This window comes from Colobus angolensis, unplaced genomic scaffold, assembly GCF_000951035.1.
Source record: "Colobus angolensis palliatus isolate OR3802 unplaced genomic scaffold, Cang.pa_1.0 Scaffold2, whole genome shotgun sequence".
NCBI lineage: Eukaryota > Metazoa > Chordata > Mammalia > Primates > Cercopithecidae > Colobus > Colobus angolensis.
Genome location: NW_012115154.1, coordinates 5600021 through 5617340, shown reverse-complemented (window position 1 = coordinate 5617340; position 17320 = coordinate 5600021). Strand labels below are relative to the sequence as shown.

Below are 17320 nucleotides of genomic sequence, written 5' to 3'. Positions count from 1 at the left end.
CCGTACAGCATGTTTTACCATGGAACTTTAAAACACACCGGTGGGCTGGGTGCAGTGGCTTACGCCTATAATCCCAGCACTTTGGGACGCCAAGGTGGGTGGATCACCTGAGGTCAGGAGTTTGAGACCAGCCTGGCCAACATGGTGAAACCCTGTCTCTACTAAAATTACAAAACAAAATTAGCTGCACATGGTGGTATGCACCTGTAGTCCCAGCTACTCAGGAGGCTGAGGTAGGAGAATTGCTTTGGAGGCGGAGGATGTAGTCAGCTGAGATCGTGCCACTACACTCCAGCCTGGGCAGCAGAGTGAGCCTCCATCTCAAAAATAATTTAATAAGTAAAATAAAACAAACACCCCAGTGCCTAGAAATCTTAATTATTGATAAAATGAAAAAAATCTTAATGATAGAGTTTCCTGACAGTAAAATAGCTTGTAAAATGTGTTGAAAACTATGAATTAGCTGATATTGGTGCCACTGCAAATTATGTAAGTAAATTTCTCATTTTGGTGACTAGCTGAGTATATCAAAGAGGAAAAAATTCAATAGGAGATAGATCCATTGAGGCTATTTAGTATAGGAGGCTAGTTATGGGATGTTAGAAGAATTGAAAAGAGGTCAACCCTAGATTAGTGTAAAGGTAAACTGAGGCTGGAGCCGAACCGGGAACGAAGACACAAGGCAAACGGCAGTGAGAATAGCCTTTATTAGGACTCGTGGGCAAGGTTCCTTGGTCCAAAGGTGCGGGCGAGGAAGTCGCGCTGAGGGAGGAGGGTAGGGGCTTTTTTTATAGCCCAAGAGATAGGGAAGCTGGTTGTACAAACAGAGCCTGGGGGGTCTTGAAACTACTAGGGCAGGAGTCGAGTAAGGGTCATGAGGAAGGGGTCTTTGGAAACTGTCAACCGAAACTGCTGTTTACGAACTTGTGGAATGCAGGTGAGCTGCAGGTCATGGGGGAGTGTGGTTGCCCAGCCGGAACCTCTGACGTATGCGAGTCTGCGGGTGTGTTCAAAGAGGAAGGGAAGTCTCGAACAAAGGGCCTGCTACGCCGGGTAACGCCACCATGTTGGGTCTAGATTCCTGCCTAACAATTAGCAATCCATAAATGGTCCCTAGGGCTAGAGGGACAGTGGGAGAAGATGGTGTTATTAGCATCAGGGAGCTCAGGCTATAAAACAGAGGTGGAGCTTGGGAGAAGTGGCCACCTGAGAGATCTGTTGATGGGCATGCTGGGAGGGTCACATGGCAGAACTAGAACTCTGGAGAAGGGAATCGCTCCAGGAGAGTTGGAGCCTCTGTGAGGACTGCCTGTCTGAGCTGGAGCCACAGGGTTGGGTTGCCCTGGAGAGAGTGCTTCTCAGTAGGAAATGGAAGCTCAAGGAATTATGAGCTATTGCCAGACACTGATTGAGAAAAAGAGATGGGAAGAAATACTTACTCTCTCCTCTCTTTCAGCCCACTAATATTTATATTTGTATTTTTATTTCTTGTTCCTTTGTGTATGATGTGAGGTAGAATACTGATTTTATTTTTCTCTATATCATGAGAAATATTCCCAGCCTCATTGGCTAAATTATCCATCATTTCTTCAATAATTTATAATGCCACATCACCATAGTTCATATACTCATATCTTTGAGTCTGTTCTCTGTATTCATTTCCACTGACTTTCACTATTTTAATGACTGCATCTTTAAGTGTTATATGTCTTGGTATCTAACAGGGACAGTCTGCTATCCATTGCCCCTGTTCTTTCCAACTATCCTTAGTTATTTGTGGATCTTTATCCTTCAAAATTAATTATTGAGTCATTTTTACAAGTATGTTAGTCAAAATTCTCCAAAGAAACAGGACAAAAGGGAGTGTGTGAGTGAGGGAGAGAGATTGAGATTTATTTTAATCTCATGTGAATTGTGAATTGGAGGCTGGCAAGTCCCAATTTGCACCAATTTGCAGGGTAGGCTGACAGGCTAGAGTCCCAGGGAGCAGTTGATGTTGAAGCCCAAGTCCAAAGGCAGGCTGATGGTCAAATTCCTCCTTGTTCTGGGAAGGTTCTTCTTTTTTCTTTTTAGAGTCTTCAGAAGATTGGATGAGGCCCACTCATGTTTGCTTTACTCAGAGTCTACTGAGTTCAGTGTTAATCTCATTTAAAAAATACTTTCGTAGAAGCATCTAGAGTGTTTGACCAAATATCTGGTTACTGTGGCTTAGAAAGTTGACACGAAATTAACATGAAAACAAGATTCCTCAAAATAGTATTTCTCTTATTTTAATTTGAATTACATTGAGTTTGAATGTAATTTTGGAAAATTAACATTATTGGAGTATTGAATTATTCTGTCCATGAATATAACATGCCTCTCCATTTATTTAAGTCTTTCCTTACATCCTTCAATAAAATTTTAAAATTTTCTGCATGAAAGTCTGCATGTATTGTTTTTGTTGATATTGTAAATGGCATGTATTTTTGTTTATGTAATGCTAGAGTAGTAGAATACTATTGATTTTTTAAGTTGACAGTATATCAGCCATCTTTCTTAGGAGTTTTAACACTTGGCCTGTGAATTTTCTTGGAATTTTTATGTATGGGATTTCTACTGATATCAGTAGAAATATTAGTAAGTTTACATTTTTTCATTTAATTTTTTTTTTCTAATTTTATTTCTTTGTCTCATTGTGTTGGTCAGTACTTCCAGTATTATGCTGAAAACTTTTGTTGCTAATGGATAACTTTTTTCTTGAAAGGAATGCTTCTAATTTTTTTTTATTTTGAATAATATTTTTTTCTAGATATCTTGGTAGGTGATCTTTATCAGTTACAAAAGCTATTTTCTACTCCTAGTTTTCTGTGAAATTCATTTTTATCATAAAAGCCATTGAACATCTTTTTTTTTGCTTAATCTTTTGAGATGATAATATGGTTTTTCTCGTTTAAACCATTAATATACTGAAATTACAATGATGTATTTTCTGATGTTGAGTAATTCTTAATTTCTTGATTCTTAAAAATAAACCATAATAACTTTAACTTCTATAAAAGAGACCACTGGCGGCAATTAGGTTTTTTAAAGTGATTTTTGCATTTATGATTATGAATATAATTTAGGCTAAAATTTTTTGTTTTCTTCTACTGCTTTTGTCTAGTTTTGTTACCTTAAAAGCTATAGCATCATATTTTCTAAAGCAACTTGTACTAAATAGACACCGTCTTTCCTTAACATTTGAATAGGACTGACTTGTAAAACATCTACTGTTTGACATTTTTGGGGAAGGGGTAGGGAGGAAGATAAAATGAGGAAGATTTTTTGATAACTCTTTCAATTTTTAAAATAGCCCTAATCTATTTAATTTCTGTATTTATTATACTAAATTTTGCAAGTTATATTTTTCCCAGAAATTTCTTTCTTATCTAGGTTTTTTGATTTATTGTTTTCATAAAATTCTTGCATGATTTTCAAAACTCTATTATCTCTTTAGCTATCTCCTTATTTTATTTATTTAATTTTATTTTTTAGATACAGGGTCTTGCTCTATTGCCAGGATGGAGTGCAGTGGCATGATCACAGTTCACTGCGGCCTTGAACTCCTGGGCTCAGAAGATCCTCCTCCCTAAGCCTCCCAAGTAGCTGGGACTACAGGCATGCACCACCATCCTCAGCTGATTTTTAAATTTTTTGTAGAGATGGAGTCTGACTATGTTGCCCTGGCTGGTCTTGAACTTCTGGCCTCATGCAGTCCTCCCACCTTGGTCTCCCAAAGTGCTGGGATACAGGTGTGAGCCACTGCACCTAGCCCTTTCTTATTTTTAATAAAGAAAATAATTTTGGCCAGGCACGGTGGCTCACGCCTGTAATCCCAGCACTTTGGGAGGCCAAGGCAGGAGGATCATGAGGTCAGAAGATTGAGACCATCCTGGCCAACATGGTGAAACCCCATCTTACTACAATACAAAAAATCAGCCACGCATGGTGGCATGCGCCTGTAGTCCCAGCTACTCAGGAAGCTGAGTCGGGGAATTGCTTGAACCCGGGAGGTGGAGGCTGCAGTAAGCTGAGATTGCGCCGCTGCACTCCAGCCTGGCAACAGAGAGAGACTGTCAAAAAAAAAAAAAGAGAGAGAGAAAATAGTTTTATGTTTTCTATTCTTTTTTGTTTAGTCTTACAGAGGTTTGTTTACCTTGTTAGTCTTTAAAACACAAGCAGACTTTAGGGTTGTTGATGATCTCTTGTGTTGGATCTCCATGTCACAGATTTTTTTCCTTTGGGTCCTTTGTTCCAGGAATGAGGCTGGGGCTGATAGTGGTGGTGAGGAAGGAAAGGAGAGTAAGATTTGCTCTTGCTTCACCCCTCCTCCAACCCATGATTTCCTGTTATTTCCATCTGACAGCAAGTAGAATAAGGACTTGAGCGGTAAGGAGGAGGATATGCTTTGAGAGGGGTTGAGGGAAAATATTCCAGGGAAGAGTATAGTGTGAAAAGATGGAAAATCTCAAGACATAGCTGCAGTGCAAAGGAGAGCTATGGTCTTGGGGCAATAAATGGCAGTGGATGCATTAGGTCAGGGACTGTCTTATTTCCTCTCAAGTCACAGGCTACCAGAAAGGCAATCTCTGAAGTTCTCACAAGACTAACATGTGCTAGGTTAAATAGAGAGTGGTTGTCACTAATAAATCAAAGTATTACTAATGGTAAACGATTCATTCTGGAAAGTCTTGGGACTTTCTATTAGGGCTCTTAGGGCCTGTGTCTTATAAGATGCTAAGCCTAGACCAATCTGAGACATGAAAAATACATATTTCTAATAAGTTTTAAAACATTACTTATACTCTAATTTGTTCCCAAAATAATTTAATGTGACTGTGCTAACAATAATGGAAATGTCTCTACCCTGAAAAGCTAATTACAGTAGTTCCTCCTGTGTCTGTGCAGTCATCTTGGATTGATTGTGAAATGCCAGTAGGGGTGGCATTGACAGTTATTAACTCTACCTGTTTGTAATATTTGCTGCTGTTTTGTTTTTGAGGGTGAGAAGATGGCTTAAAAGTGGTCTAGACTACTGTGTATGACTTCCAATACCAAGAGGTTGGAAGGTATTCAAGCAATTTTCAGTCCGGTTAAACTCAGAGGAATACCTTCTTATCAGGCAGGTTTTACATTTTATCTGTCATTAGGCCTACTCAAGACTACAAAATAAAAAGAGTAAACTTACATCAGGTAATAAGGCAAAAAGAATTTTAGTAACTTCTCACAGCATTCTTCTCTGCTTTCTTGCTCACCAGTCAGTTGGCAGGAGGAGTGTAATAGACTAGGAAGGGGCATGTGGGAACTTTTTGGGTGTTATACATTTTTTCCAAAACTTGGTCTCAATGGAGGTTCACATGTGTTTACAAAATATTTATTAAGCTGTATAATAAAATTTGTGTGCTCTATGTATATTATACAACAAAAATGTGTGATTTTTCTTTTATTTCCTAAAAGGATAAATAATACTAAATACATTTTTTTTTACTAAGTCAGAAGAGGTTATATAAATGTGTTGCTCCTTAACAAGACTTTTAATATCGTCTTGAAACTCCATTCTGTGGCTACCATGAGGAACTGAGTTCTTACTGTCTTTCATTTTGATCCTCAAAGCTGCTTTGCTTTCCAGAATATTTTAAATTAAGTAATTGATGTTATTTTGCATTTTGTTGATCTTATACAGGTTAGAAATAGCTTGAGGAAGTTTAGATAAAAAGCAAACACCTATCTAAACATGAAAAGTCATCAACAATGTGCTGCATATTTAAGTATTAGGTAAATACAATTTAGAGGTTAATAAACTACCTGCTTTATCTCCTTCATATTGGTTTCGTTCTGCTTTCATTGGTTGTTTAATGAGAATAGATAACACAAAGAAAAACCTTTGTATTAAACTAACATGCTTAAATTTAGATTTGAAACATGTAAGAGCAAAAAGTGGTAGTTAATAGGAATTTATGGTAAAGCTCGTCATAATTGTGAATATTCAGTTTATTTGTATTAATAGTTTATCCAGGTTTCCTACTATGGTAGTGGTTAATTTTACCAATTTTACTATGTTTATTACAGACTCCTTGGTTATGTACAATGGACTTGGGATTTCCAGCTTTCTTTTTCTTTTTTCTTTTTGAGATGGAGTCTCGCTCTGTTGCCCATGCTGGAGTGCAGTGGCGTGACCTCGGCTCACTGCAACCTCCGCCTCCCAGGTTCAAGGGATTCTCCAGCCTCACTCAGCCTCCTAAGTGGCTGGGACTACAGGCACCCGCCACCATGCTCAGCTTTTTTTTTTGTATTTTTAGCAGAGATGGGGTCTCGCCATGTTGGCCAGGCTGCTCTCGAACTCCTGACCTCAGGTGATCCACCTGCCTCGGCCTCCCAAAGTGCTGGGATTACAGGTATAAGCCACCACGCCTGGCCTCCAGCTTTCTTAAATAATGAAAACTAACTCCTTGCTTCCCTTTGACTCTTGTTTTTATAGGCAGCCCTGCAAGTTGGGGGCCATGGAGAGAGGCTACACCAGTGTCGAGAAGTCATGCTTCTAACTTACAAATCCATCCCCATGCAAGTGGATGGGGAGCCCTGTAGGTTGGCCCCAGCTATGATTCGGATCTCCCTGAGGAATCAGGCCAACATGGTACAGAAGAGCAAGAGGAGAACATCCATGCCTTTACTTAATGAGTGAGTCTGCTCATGGCCTACCTTGCTTAACACGAAGACCTTGGAGAGGAGAGTGCAGAGCATGTGCATGGTCTGGGAACCTCACTGTGTTGGGAAGAGGAAAAAAGTCCGGGAGACTCAGCAGTTCCTTGGTTTCTCTCACGGGAACATATAGAGTTTTTTCCCCTTGTTTATTGTACAGTTCCACGCCCTTCTTTTGGTAGTTATTACTGTACATGAGACAGATGATTCTTCTTCACTGACCACTTGAGAATATATTTACTGGGTCTCTCAGAAAATCATTGAGAGGGATTCTAGGGTGGCAAACTGTGTTCAGGTAAATGTGTTTTTGTTTGTTTTGTTTCAGGGAAGCACATAGTTAGCCTGCTCTTTACTTAGGTCGCTTGGAGAGTGTTGGTTTCTCCAGTCGCGGCTGGTTGGCAGAGCTGGTCAGTGGCTGGCCTCTATCCACATTGCATCTCTTTCTGCCTGCCAGCGAATTGTTCCCTTCCTGATGTTCCTATTTTGGGGTCCTGCATACTCTGGTGCTTCAACTCAGCATTGGCTTTCTGGGCAGCATCCTATTGTCCAGACATAGCCTGACCCACTCTTTCTACCCTTAAACACGTGGTATCCCTCCTGGAGTTTTCCTTTCTTAGGCATTTTAATAAACTGACTTGAGGTAAGGTGATAATGACTAGATATTTAGAATGCATATTCATTATATAGTGTGTCTCACTCCAACTAGTGATTAAGTGTCTGTGGGGTTGGAGAAGGGGATGGATAATGAATGGAAGTTTTGGCATCTTTTGAATATTTCCTATATATCCTGCTGTATGCTTAAGGCCATTTCAGGGCTTAGCCTTGTGTCATTCTCTGTCACAGTGAGGGACTCTCAAAGGTGCTTCTCCCGTTTGTGGCCTGTCATGCATGGTTATCTATTTGCACTGAGTGGCTGGCTTCCTTGTGGTGCCTGTAAAGCAAGGGCATGCTTTGCCATGCATTTATGCAGAATTCCCTAGAACAGCTAGCAACACAGGTGCCCTCACTCACTACCAACACTTACTGTTCTCTCTCTCTGGTGGCACATGTTGATGAACAGGATTAGATAGTGCTGTCAGAGTATTCCAGCTTTTGGCATCTAGGTCTCAGTTTGAAGCTGGGATAAAAAATCCACTCTGTCCTCTCCTTCTTTCTCTCCCAGAAGCCAGACTTCCCCCAGAATTTTTCCTAGATTATTTTCCAGAGGTGTTTTTTAGTTACATGTCTTTCTTTGTTTACATTTTGCGTTTAGTGAAACTCCTGACTCATTCCTCATGCTGCCTGCCCTCCCTGCCTTTACCTTCTGTTAAGTTAAATACACAATTGCTGAGGCTATATTTTAAAAAACGTGGAATGTCAGTAGTTGTATATGGTTCACCAAATTTACCCTAGAAATGTTAGAGTTAAATGGACCATGGATTTTCCAGAAATCTATGAAATACTAAGTGAAAAAAATCTCTGAAACTGTACTATAGTCTATGTTGTTGGGTCACTTTTAGATAGTTTGTTAAGAAGATATGCAGAAGCTAAAAGTTTTTACTATGTAGAGGCAGAGAGCTCACAGTCTTAGGCCTGCTTCTTCTGTATTTAATAACCTTATCAGACATGAGATGGTTTTCAGCTGGTTTAGTTTTAAACAGCTTTTACCTTTGTGTTGAGAATTCGTATTTGCTCAGCAACCATATTGTTAAGAATTCATTTGGCTTTCTGCACCTATAGGAGCACATAAAAAGAATTGTTTTCTTTTTGTACTCATGGCACACGTGATATATGATGGCATTTCTTGTAGCACTTAGCTATACAAGTGTTCAAGAAGCAGCCTCAACTTAAAAATACTGTTACTGGCTGGGTACGGTGGCTCACACCTGTAATCCCAGCACTTTGGGAGTTCAGGTGGCCAGATCACTTGAGACCAGGAGTTCAAGACCAGTCTGGTCAACATGGCAAAAACCCTTCTCTGCTATAAATACAAAAATTAAACAGGTGTGGTGGCACATGCCGGTAATCCCAGCTACTCAGGAGGCTGAGACACCAGAATCTGTAGGACCACAAGGCAGAGGGTGCATGGAGCCGAGATTGCACCACTGCACTCCAGTCTGGGCAACTGAGCGAGACTCTGTCTGGAAAAACAAAACAAAACAAAAACCCCAAACAACAACAACAAACCCCAAAACTGTTATTTACTTTCTACTAGAGGCAGTGGTGCCTGCATCCAGGCCACCCCATGCCCTCTGAAAGACTTACAAGAAATGGGAATAATAGTATAATTTTCATTTTATTAATGAATATTTATAAGACTTAAAAATAACAAAAATCTTTATTACTACTTGTGAAAAATTATTCAACACTATATTTTCAGAAAATCAATACAGATAGCACATTTTCAAAAGAAAGCAAAAAAATCTCGTCACTATGTAATATTTGCTTACTAAACCTTAATTTCTCTCATTCTAATCTTATTTACCTTCTATGATTAAATATTTCTTTTAATTTTACCAGAAAACCTTGTTTTGAAATCTAAGGTCTTCCACTGGATTTCCAAGTGGAGTTTCAAGTTCAAGGTTAGCCTTTCCTTTAAGACTTTTCTATAAGTTTTCTTCCACCTTCTGAGTCCTTCAAGCCTTCCTCTGCTTTGGCCATCAATTGTGTGAAGTGTACCATTTCAAACAATGAAGAAAGAGAAATTTGAAAGACATTTTCTTTATTTCCTGCCTTCCTTTCTTTGCCTGTCTTCTTTTTTCTTTACTCAAGGAGAACTAGTCGAAAATATCTTTAGAATTTTTAGCTTAAAAACCTCTCTCTGTGTGTGTGTATGTTTGTGTGTGTGTGTATGTTTGTGTGTGTATGTGTGTGTATGTTTGCATGTGTGTATGTGTGTTTGCGTGTGTATGTGTGTTTGCATGTGTGTATGTGTGTGTGTTTGCATGTGTGTATGTGTATGTTTGCGTGTGTATATGTGTGTGTTTGCGTGTGTGTATGTGTGTGTTTGTGTGTGTGTATGTGTGTGTTTGCGTGTGTGTATGTGTGTGTTTGCGTGTGTATGTGTGTGTTTGCATGTGTGTGTGTGTTCCCAATAAGAAGAAGGTGGCTGTTTAATTCATCTTTAAAAATTAGGCTCCTTTCACACAGCATGTTAATTGGATATTCGAGACGTAAGTGCTGTGGCTCCCTTAACAGCAGTTCCCTTTCCACTTAGATGCCAGTTCACCTTGTGGTTCTGCCCTTTCTCTGGGAGACTGTATCTCTGGTCTGTGTCTTCAGCCCAGAATTTTCTTCTAAAAATTGAAGACTCATACCCAAATATCTTAGTTGACATTTTTACCTTAATGTCTCATAGTAACTTCAAACTACATGCTAGAAGCTGGACTCACTAACTTTATTTCCTTGGCTTTTCTTCGCCACCATTCAGTGAGCCTATTCCATTCACAGTTGTATACAGGAAACTACCATCCGCTCACTTGTCCTGTTCCTGGCCTCTGAAGTTCTCTCAGTCACTTCTACTTCTATACACCTGTGTTAGTCCATTTTTGCATTGCTGTAAAGAAATACCCGAGACTGGATAATTTATTTATTTATATTTATTTGTTTATTTATTGAGACAGAGTCTCACTCTCTTGCCCAGGCTGGAGTGCCATGGTGCCCTCTCGACTCACTGCAACCTCCGCCTCTGGGTTTCAAGTGATTCTCCTGCCTCAGCTTCATGAGGAGCTGGGGCTACAGATGTGTGCCACCATGCCCAGATGTATTTTTGATAGAGACAGGGTTTCTCCACATTGCTCAGGCTGGTCTTGAAGTCCTGGGCTCTAGTGATCTGCCCGCGTCAGCCTCCCAAAGTGCTGGGATTACAGGCGTGAGTCACCATGCCCAGTCAAGGCTGGGTTATTTGTAAAGAAAAGAGTTTTATTTGGCTCACAGTTCTGTAGACTGTACAAGTATGGGACCAGCATCTGCTTGGCTTCTGGTTAGGCTTCAGGAAGTTTACAGTCAGGGCAAAAGGTGAATGGGGAGCTGGCATATCACATGGTGAGAGAGAGAGCAAGAGAGGGGAGAGGCACCATACTCATTTAAACAACTGATTGTCACATGAACTCAGAGTGAGAACTCACTCACTACCCCAAGGAGGGCACCACGTTATGAGAGATCTGCCCCCATGACCCAAACACCTCTGACCAGGCCCCACATACAACATCGGGGATTCCGTTTCAACATGAGATTTCGATGGGATATGTGTCCAAACCATATCAACATCCACCAGGGTAGCTACCACATTCTTTGAACTCTATCTTCTATTTATTTCCCAAGTCTTTCACTCTCATCCCCTCTATCCTCTCTACTGCTAAGGCAGCCAGATTTCAAAGGTCATGTGAGCTACCTCTCAGCAGCATTACTAAAATATGCTTCTGACTATTTTCTTGTTCCCACCCTTGCTGCCTTCACATAATCTGTCTCTTCTGATATACCAGTTAGATTGATCTAAGAATCCCAAGCCTGTGTTCCTTAGCTTTGCAAACCTTTTCAATCACTCCCTTCTTCATTCTCTTTGCTCTTTGTTCCAGGGAAGATTGCTGTTCCTGAAACAGTAGCCTGTCTCCTACATCATCCTGGTTTTGCTCTCAGGTCCTCTTCTTGCAGTGCCCTCTGCACCTCTTTATCTTCTGCTAACTCCTCGCTCACAGCTTAGGACCCCATTGAATTACTACTTTTCCTGATAAGCCTTTTCTGTCTACTTCTAGCTGTTAGATGTACCTTTACGTGCTTCCGTGGTGCTCTTGGTTATTTCCATGACACTACTTATTAAAAATAGTGTAATCATGGATTTACTCCTCCCTTCTCTGCTCTGTGGGGAGGCCCTAGGCTTTTCCTCTTAGGATCCCCAGTGTCGGTCATAGGTCCTGAAACACAGTCACCTCTTGCGTCAGTGACTCACACATGAATCTATTCTATGAGGCTGTCTCTGCTGTGTTTCTCAGAAATTGCTTTCTAAGGTAACATAAGTCTAAAATTTTGTGAATATAAAACTAATATCAAATGTGTTTTGATCACATTGTCTTATAAGTGAAAGATACATATTCAACGATTTCAAGCTATGGCCCACATGGATAGAAGGGATTTCCATGAGAAATAGTTAACTAATAGGGCTTCGTGATGCCACTAGATCTTCATTTATGCGAAAGGAAAAATTAATGTTTCCTAAAAAATATTTCTTGGGTTATAACCCCATTTGCCATTACTATACACAAACTAAAAAGCTAGGTCCCACTGTGTCCAGAAGCTCCTCATTTATATGGGAGCATATGTCATTTTATCATAGCATAGGAATCTACACAGAGTATGAACTCCAGTAAATACCTTCCCCACAAAAAGGAATAAGCAGATGTATCTAGGTTCATATTTGTATGCTAGTAACATGATAAGCTGGATTATGTTCTTTATTTGAAAGGTGCCATTGAAGGAGAATAGAAACAAAATTACCCAGGTGTTTCAGGAGATCTTCAATGAACTATTAATAAATAGATAATATTATCCTTAGTTCACTAGTAATTAAGGCTTCATTGTTACAGATGATCATTTTAACCAATGGCCAGATTTCTAGTCAGCAAACTTTGAATTGAGCAGTCGAATTCCATCATCCTAGGCTGCTGAGACGTATTATATTGGTTGGAAATGATAGTACTTGGAGGATAACACAGACAGAGAGAGGCTTGGACTGGAGTTAACTCATGAGTGACTTTGTATGAAAAGTTATGTATCCTGCAGAACAGAGAGATCCAGGGAACTAGGTCTAATGTAATTCCAATGAAACTCTTTAAATAAGAGAGTGGAGAGAATAATTATGTAAAGTCAACAAAACATTTTGGGTTTAGTTTCTTAAATTCTACATTTTATCTTTTCTAGCAGCTGCTATAGACTCCATTATAAAAGAAAGGAGAAAAGGGAGAAATCTGTGGTTTGATTTTTCTACCCAGAATGTGGGTAGAATGACAGCAATACAGTGATAAAATGAGACTTTCTTGGTATTACCTTTGGAGTTTTTTAAAAGCCTTTGTTGTTTAACTGAAGGAAGTTGAAGTTTTGGTTGAGATGCTTTTTAAGATGATTGTCTTTTGATGAGTGTTCCTATAAAGCCTGGGGAAACCTGATGGCTGTGTGATGAAAGGGTTAAATTGATTTTGAATCTTTTCAAAGATGAGTTTACCATGCCAGCCTACCACTCAATATGTAAGTGCGTGCCTTCTCTCCTTGGGTGTCCTGATGGGCCTGAGCAAGGGAGGTCATGGTCATCCCCCCGCACCCCCGGACCTGCTGTCCTGCATCGACCCCAGCCTGGCCCCGCTCCAGTCTGTGACTTGCCTAGAACCAGCGCCTTCTGTGTGTCCTGTTGGCTTTGTTGCTATCACCGGCTTTTTTTGGATTATTTCCGTGGCTGGCTTGGTTTTCCTTTTCCTTTCCTTCGCTGTTTGGTGATGCGCTCATTTAATTTCTGTTTAAATTTTGTGTGTCTCTCTTTCTCTCCCCTGGCTTGTTCCTTGTCTGTCCACGCTGTCGCTGACTCTGTCTTCGCTGCTCATTCCCTGCTGCCTCTAGTATTCACCAGGTGCAAACTGCGGACCTGCGGCGAGTGTCTGCTCCCCCCGGCTCCTTCACCATGTGAGTACAGTGCTGTTCTGTTTCTACATTTTCTCCCCAGCCTCGTCTCCTCAGGGTTGGACTACCTGTGTCCCTTGCCTTCACAGGTCTGTTCCTCAGATAAGAAAGCCACCTCACCAGAATTGCTTTCTGTTGCCCTCTTTGATTTGAAATGGAGCTGTGAAGTTTTTTATGTTCTATGTGCTTCCATCCTCTATCTAAGTTAACAGTTCAATCTTTGGATGAGATACTTTAGGGCTCATGGTTGCCTGGGGTTGTGCAGAATTCCATACTAAGCATTGGTTTTTATGGAAAGTGCATAATACCGTTAGACTATGTCATTACTTACAGCTCAGAGATAAGCTTGAGGAAGTGCGGGCAGCCCTCAATTTCTGGATGAAACCTTAAGATTATGCATGGAGTTTTGAGTGTGTGTATGTGCGTATTTCTATTTTGGAAGATCCATAGTTACAATAAAAGTTCAATGACCGCAAACTGTCACTGAGTTAGCAAAATGCATTTTTATGTATATTTAGGAGTTTCTGCTTAATGTAGTCTAGGGTATTTTTTTTTCTAGTGAAAACAAAAAGTACATTTTTTAGCATTTCAGCTCAGAATTATTTTGTGCTCTGGACTCTGCTTTGTCCTTGGTTTTCTCCATATCACATATGCTTGACTAGCATTTATTATGTTTCAGGGACTGTTACAGATCCTTTACATATTAATTAATTTACTCTCCCAACAACCCTTGGCCATATGTGGTATAATTATCTCCCTTCTATGCATGAGGAATCTGATAGAGAGCTTAAGGAACTTGCCCAAGGTCACACAGTTAATAAATTATAGAGTGGGATTCAAACTCAGAAAGTTTGGCTTCAAAGTTCATGTTCTTAACAATTTGTAGTCTGCTGCCTTTCATCTGTCAGGATCCTGTATATTTCTCAAGGCCCACTTGAATGATTACCTTTCCAAATAATTCTTCTTTGATTCTTGCTGTCAGAGTTAACTACACCCTCACTGGAGTTTATCATTCATGTATCTGTTACAGTTCTCAAGGTTTAATTTGGTGTTAATTACATTAACTCTGCGTCTGTATATTTCACACAGTAGACTTAGGCTATTTGAGATGATTGGCAATATCTTAATATGAATTTTGTGTTCCCAGCCCTGTTCAGAGATTTTAACATGAAGTATTCTGAAGCCAAACAATGATTGGTTGGTTTTCTTGGTGAAATGAATGAATAAAAGAATACACGTCTAAATAGAATTGTACAGTATATAACATCTGGTGATATATATGACAAAGCAATTCCTAAAGTTCAGTTATATAATCCTACTTTCAACCCTCGTCTTATGCATACTAATTTATTTATTCATTAAAATATGTATTTATTCCAAAACCTTTATTTTACACTTGCTCTGTGTCAGACACTAGTTTATGCTTTGTGTCTAGTGGTAAGCACAACACGGCACTACCTTCCTGGAGCTTACACTTGAGCAGTCAAAGAATCAATAAGAAAATAACATTTGATTGCCAATTTGAATGTTGTGGCTGGAGTAAAATTGTGTATTCTATATAGGCCAGTTCAGTAAATTGGAGTTTAAGGAGTAGCTGCACGTGATCATTATTTTTAGTGACTACATTGATCGTGACCAAAGAATTGAGAATGTTAATAGCAGAAGCGCATATGATAGTCATCCTGTTTCTACCATGGGTTAAATTTTGGTTATATTTACACTTTAGTCGTATATCTTAAATTGGACTGGTTTATCTCTTTTTCCACGAGTGTGTGTGCTACGTACAGTAAAGTAAATGGTCATACTTCTTTCTCTAGGGTGCAGCAGGCACTACGTTGTGGTTACTTTAAAACTTGAATGTTAATTGGAAAATATTTTATATCTACATGTGATATATATTAAATATTACATGTCATAGATTTCCTACCCATAGGTAAAACATTTATATGATTAAATCAGGATATTATATTAAAAATCAGATAATAAAACTTGATGGAATACAGCAAGGAATGTGGAGAAAAGTTTAAGCGCAATATATGCATTTTGTCTTTTTATGTTATAGCAGTGAGGATAACCTTGATTTACTCACACACCAGTGTTTGCTAATTTCAACAATGTTGAGAAAACCATGGTAACATTGCTTTGGTCCTGTAGAAGTTAGGAGCCCCAGTATCGTGAAGTGAGTTTTTACATATTTTTGTGGGGGAACGGAAGGGGATTGCAATCTCATCGGCCATTTTCTGCTCAGAACAACTCTTTTTTACAGATGATCTTTTCTTTGGGTGAACCCTCTCTTTATGTTGCTCTTGAAAAGCAATTGTTCCTTCCTTGAAGAAACTTGAAGTAATCTTTTTTTCTCTCTAGCTTTCAGAAGACTTTTTCTCCAGGGATGGAGTACATGGTGGTAACAATGCAATGCATAAATTATTAGGAATTGCAACATACTACTAATGACTGTGTATATGCAAAATTTCCAGTTTATTCAAAGAAAAATCATGAAATTTTATGTTTTGATCATATATGACAACATATAAATTGATGAATTTTAATCAATGGAATTTAGTGGTCTCATCCAATAGGACAAAACAAAGCAAATAGAATATTTCTCCACAAATCTTGTACAGTGCAACTTAATGAATTAATACATTCTTTATAATTGATTGGCTTCATGATGAAGTAAAGTCCTCATTGGAAGACACATGTACACACTACATTTCATAAATCATGACTAGTCATGCTAAATGCTGTAACTGCCAACTCCTATTCAGCTAATGCCAAAAAAGTGTGAAACTGCAAAATGTGTCTTTCTAGAACTCTCTTAGCCTTTAGTAGCTACCTCTCATTAGGTTCTATTTCCCTCCTGCTCTTCCCCCAACAAAATGAAATAATGTGTTCCATTTACACCTAATTTATTCATTGCTTCCATCTTTCAACAAATATTATTGAGTGTTTACTTCAGTTACTAGATACTCTGTGGGATATTGGAGAAGCAGAGATGAGGACACTAAGGTTTCTGCCCTGGAGAAATGAACACACTAGGAATAAACCCAGTTGTGTTGCCTATGACAGAATTATGAAGCAATGTGACAAGCATTCAAGTAGAGGTTCTGGTTGTTCTTCCATATGAATGATTTTATATTGAGTGTTTATTATATTTGCTTTTATTTTTAATATTTAAAGTTAACATACTGTAAACCTGACTTTTCTTGTGTACAATTCCATAAGGTTTAAGACATATAAAGATTCATATAACCACCACTGTAGTCAGGATATAGATCAGTCTGTCACCCCAAAAGAGTTGCCTCATGATGTATCTCATTGTAGTCAAACCCTTCCATCTCCCAACCTCTAGCAACCACTAATCATAGTTTTGTGTTTTCAGGAATGCCATATAAATGGAAGTATACAATGTGTGGTGGATTGTAGTTGGCTTCTTTGACTGAACACTACACCTTTGAGATTTATCCAGGTTGTTGCATATATCAATTATTTGTTCCTTTTTATTGCCCAGCTGTATTTCATTGTATGAATGTTTTAGCTTGTTTACCCACTCCCCCATTGAGGGATGTCTTGGTTATTCTTTCAGTTTGGGGCAATTATCAGTAGAGTTCCTATAAACATTGATGAACAGGTTTTATGTAAACATAAGCTTCATGTCTCTAGGTTAAACACGTAGGAATGGGATTGCTGGGTCATATGGTTAAGTGTATGTTCACTTCGTAAGAAACTGACAAACCGTTTTCCGGAGTGGTCGTACCATTTTGCATTTCTACCAGCAATGTATGACCATTCCAGTTGCTCCACATCCCTGTCAGCACTTGTACTGCTAGCATTTGGGAAGCCTGTGTCCAAGTCTTTTGATCATTTTTTAGTTGGGCTGTTTGTTTTCTTCCTGTGAGTTTTGAGAGTTCATCATGTATTCTGCCCCCAAGACCTTTGTGTGCTTTGCAGGCAT

At 39.2% G+C, this 17320-nt stretch overlaps 1 protein-coding gene across 1 annotated transcript in view; it reads left to right on the top strand.

Moving 5' to 3' along the window:
* Nucleotides 1-17320, top strand: part of DGKI (diacylglycerol kinase, iota) — a 461461-nt gene that overhangs the window by 294147 nt on the left and 149994 nt on the right. The window contains exon 20 of the mRNA XM_011941272.1: nucleotides 6500-6699. Within this exon, the coding sequence (XP_011796662.1) occupies nucleotides 6500-6699 (200 nt within the window). The remainder of the gene's footprint in view (nucleotides 1-6499; nucleotides 6700-17320) is intronic.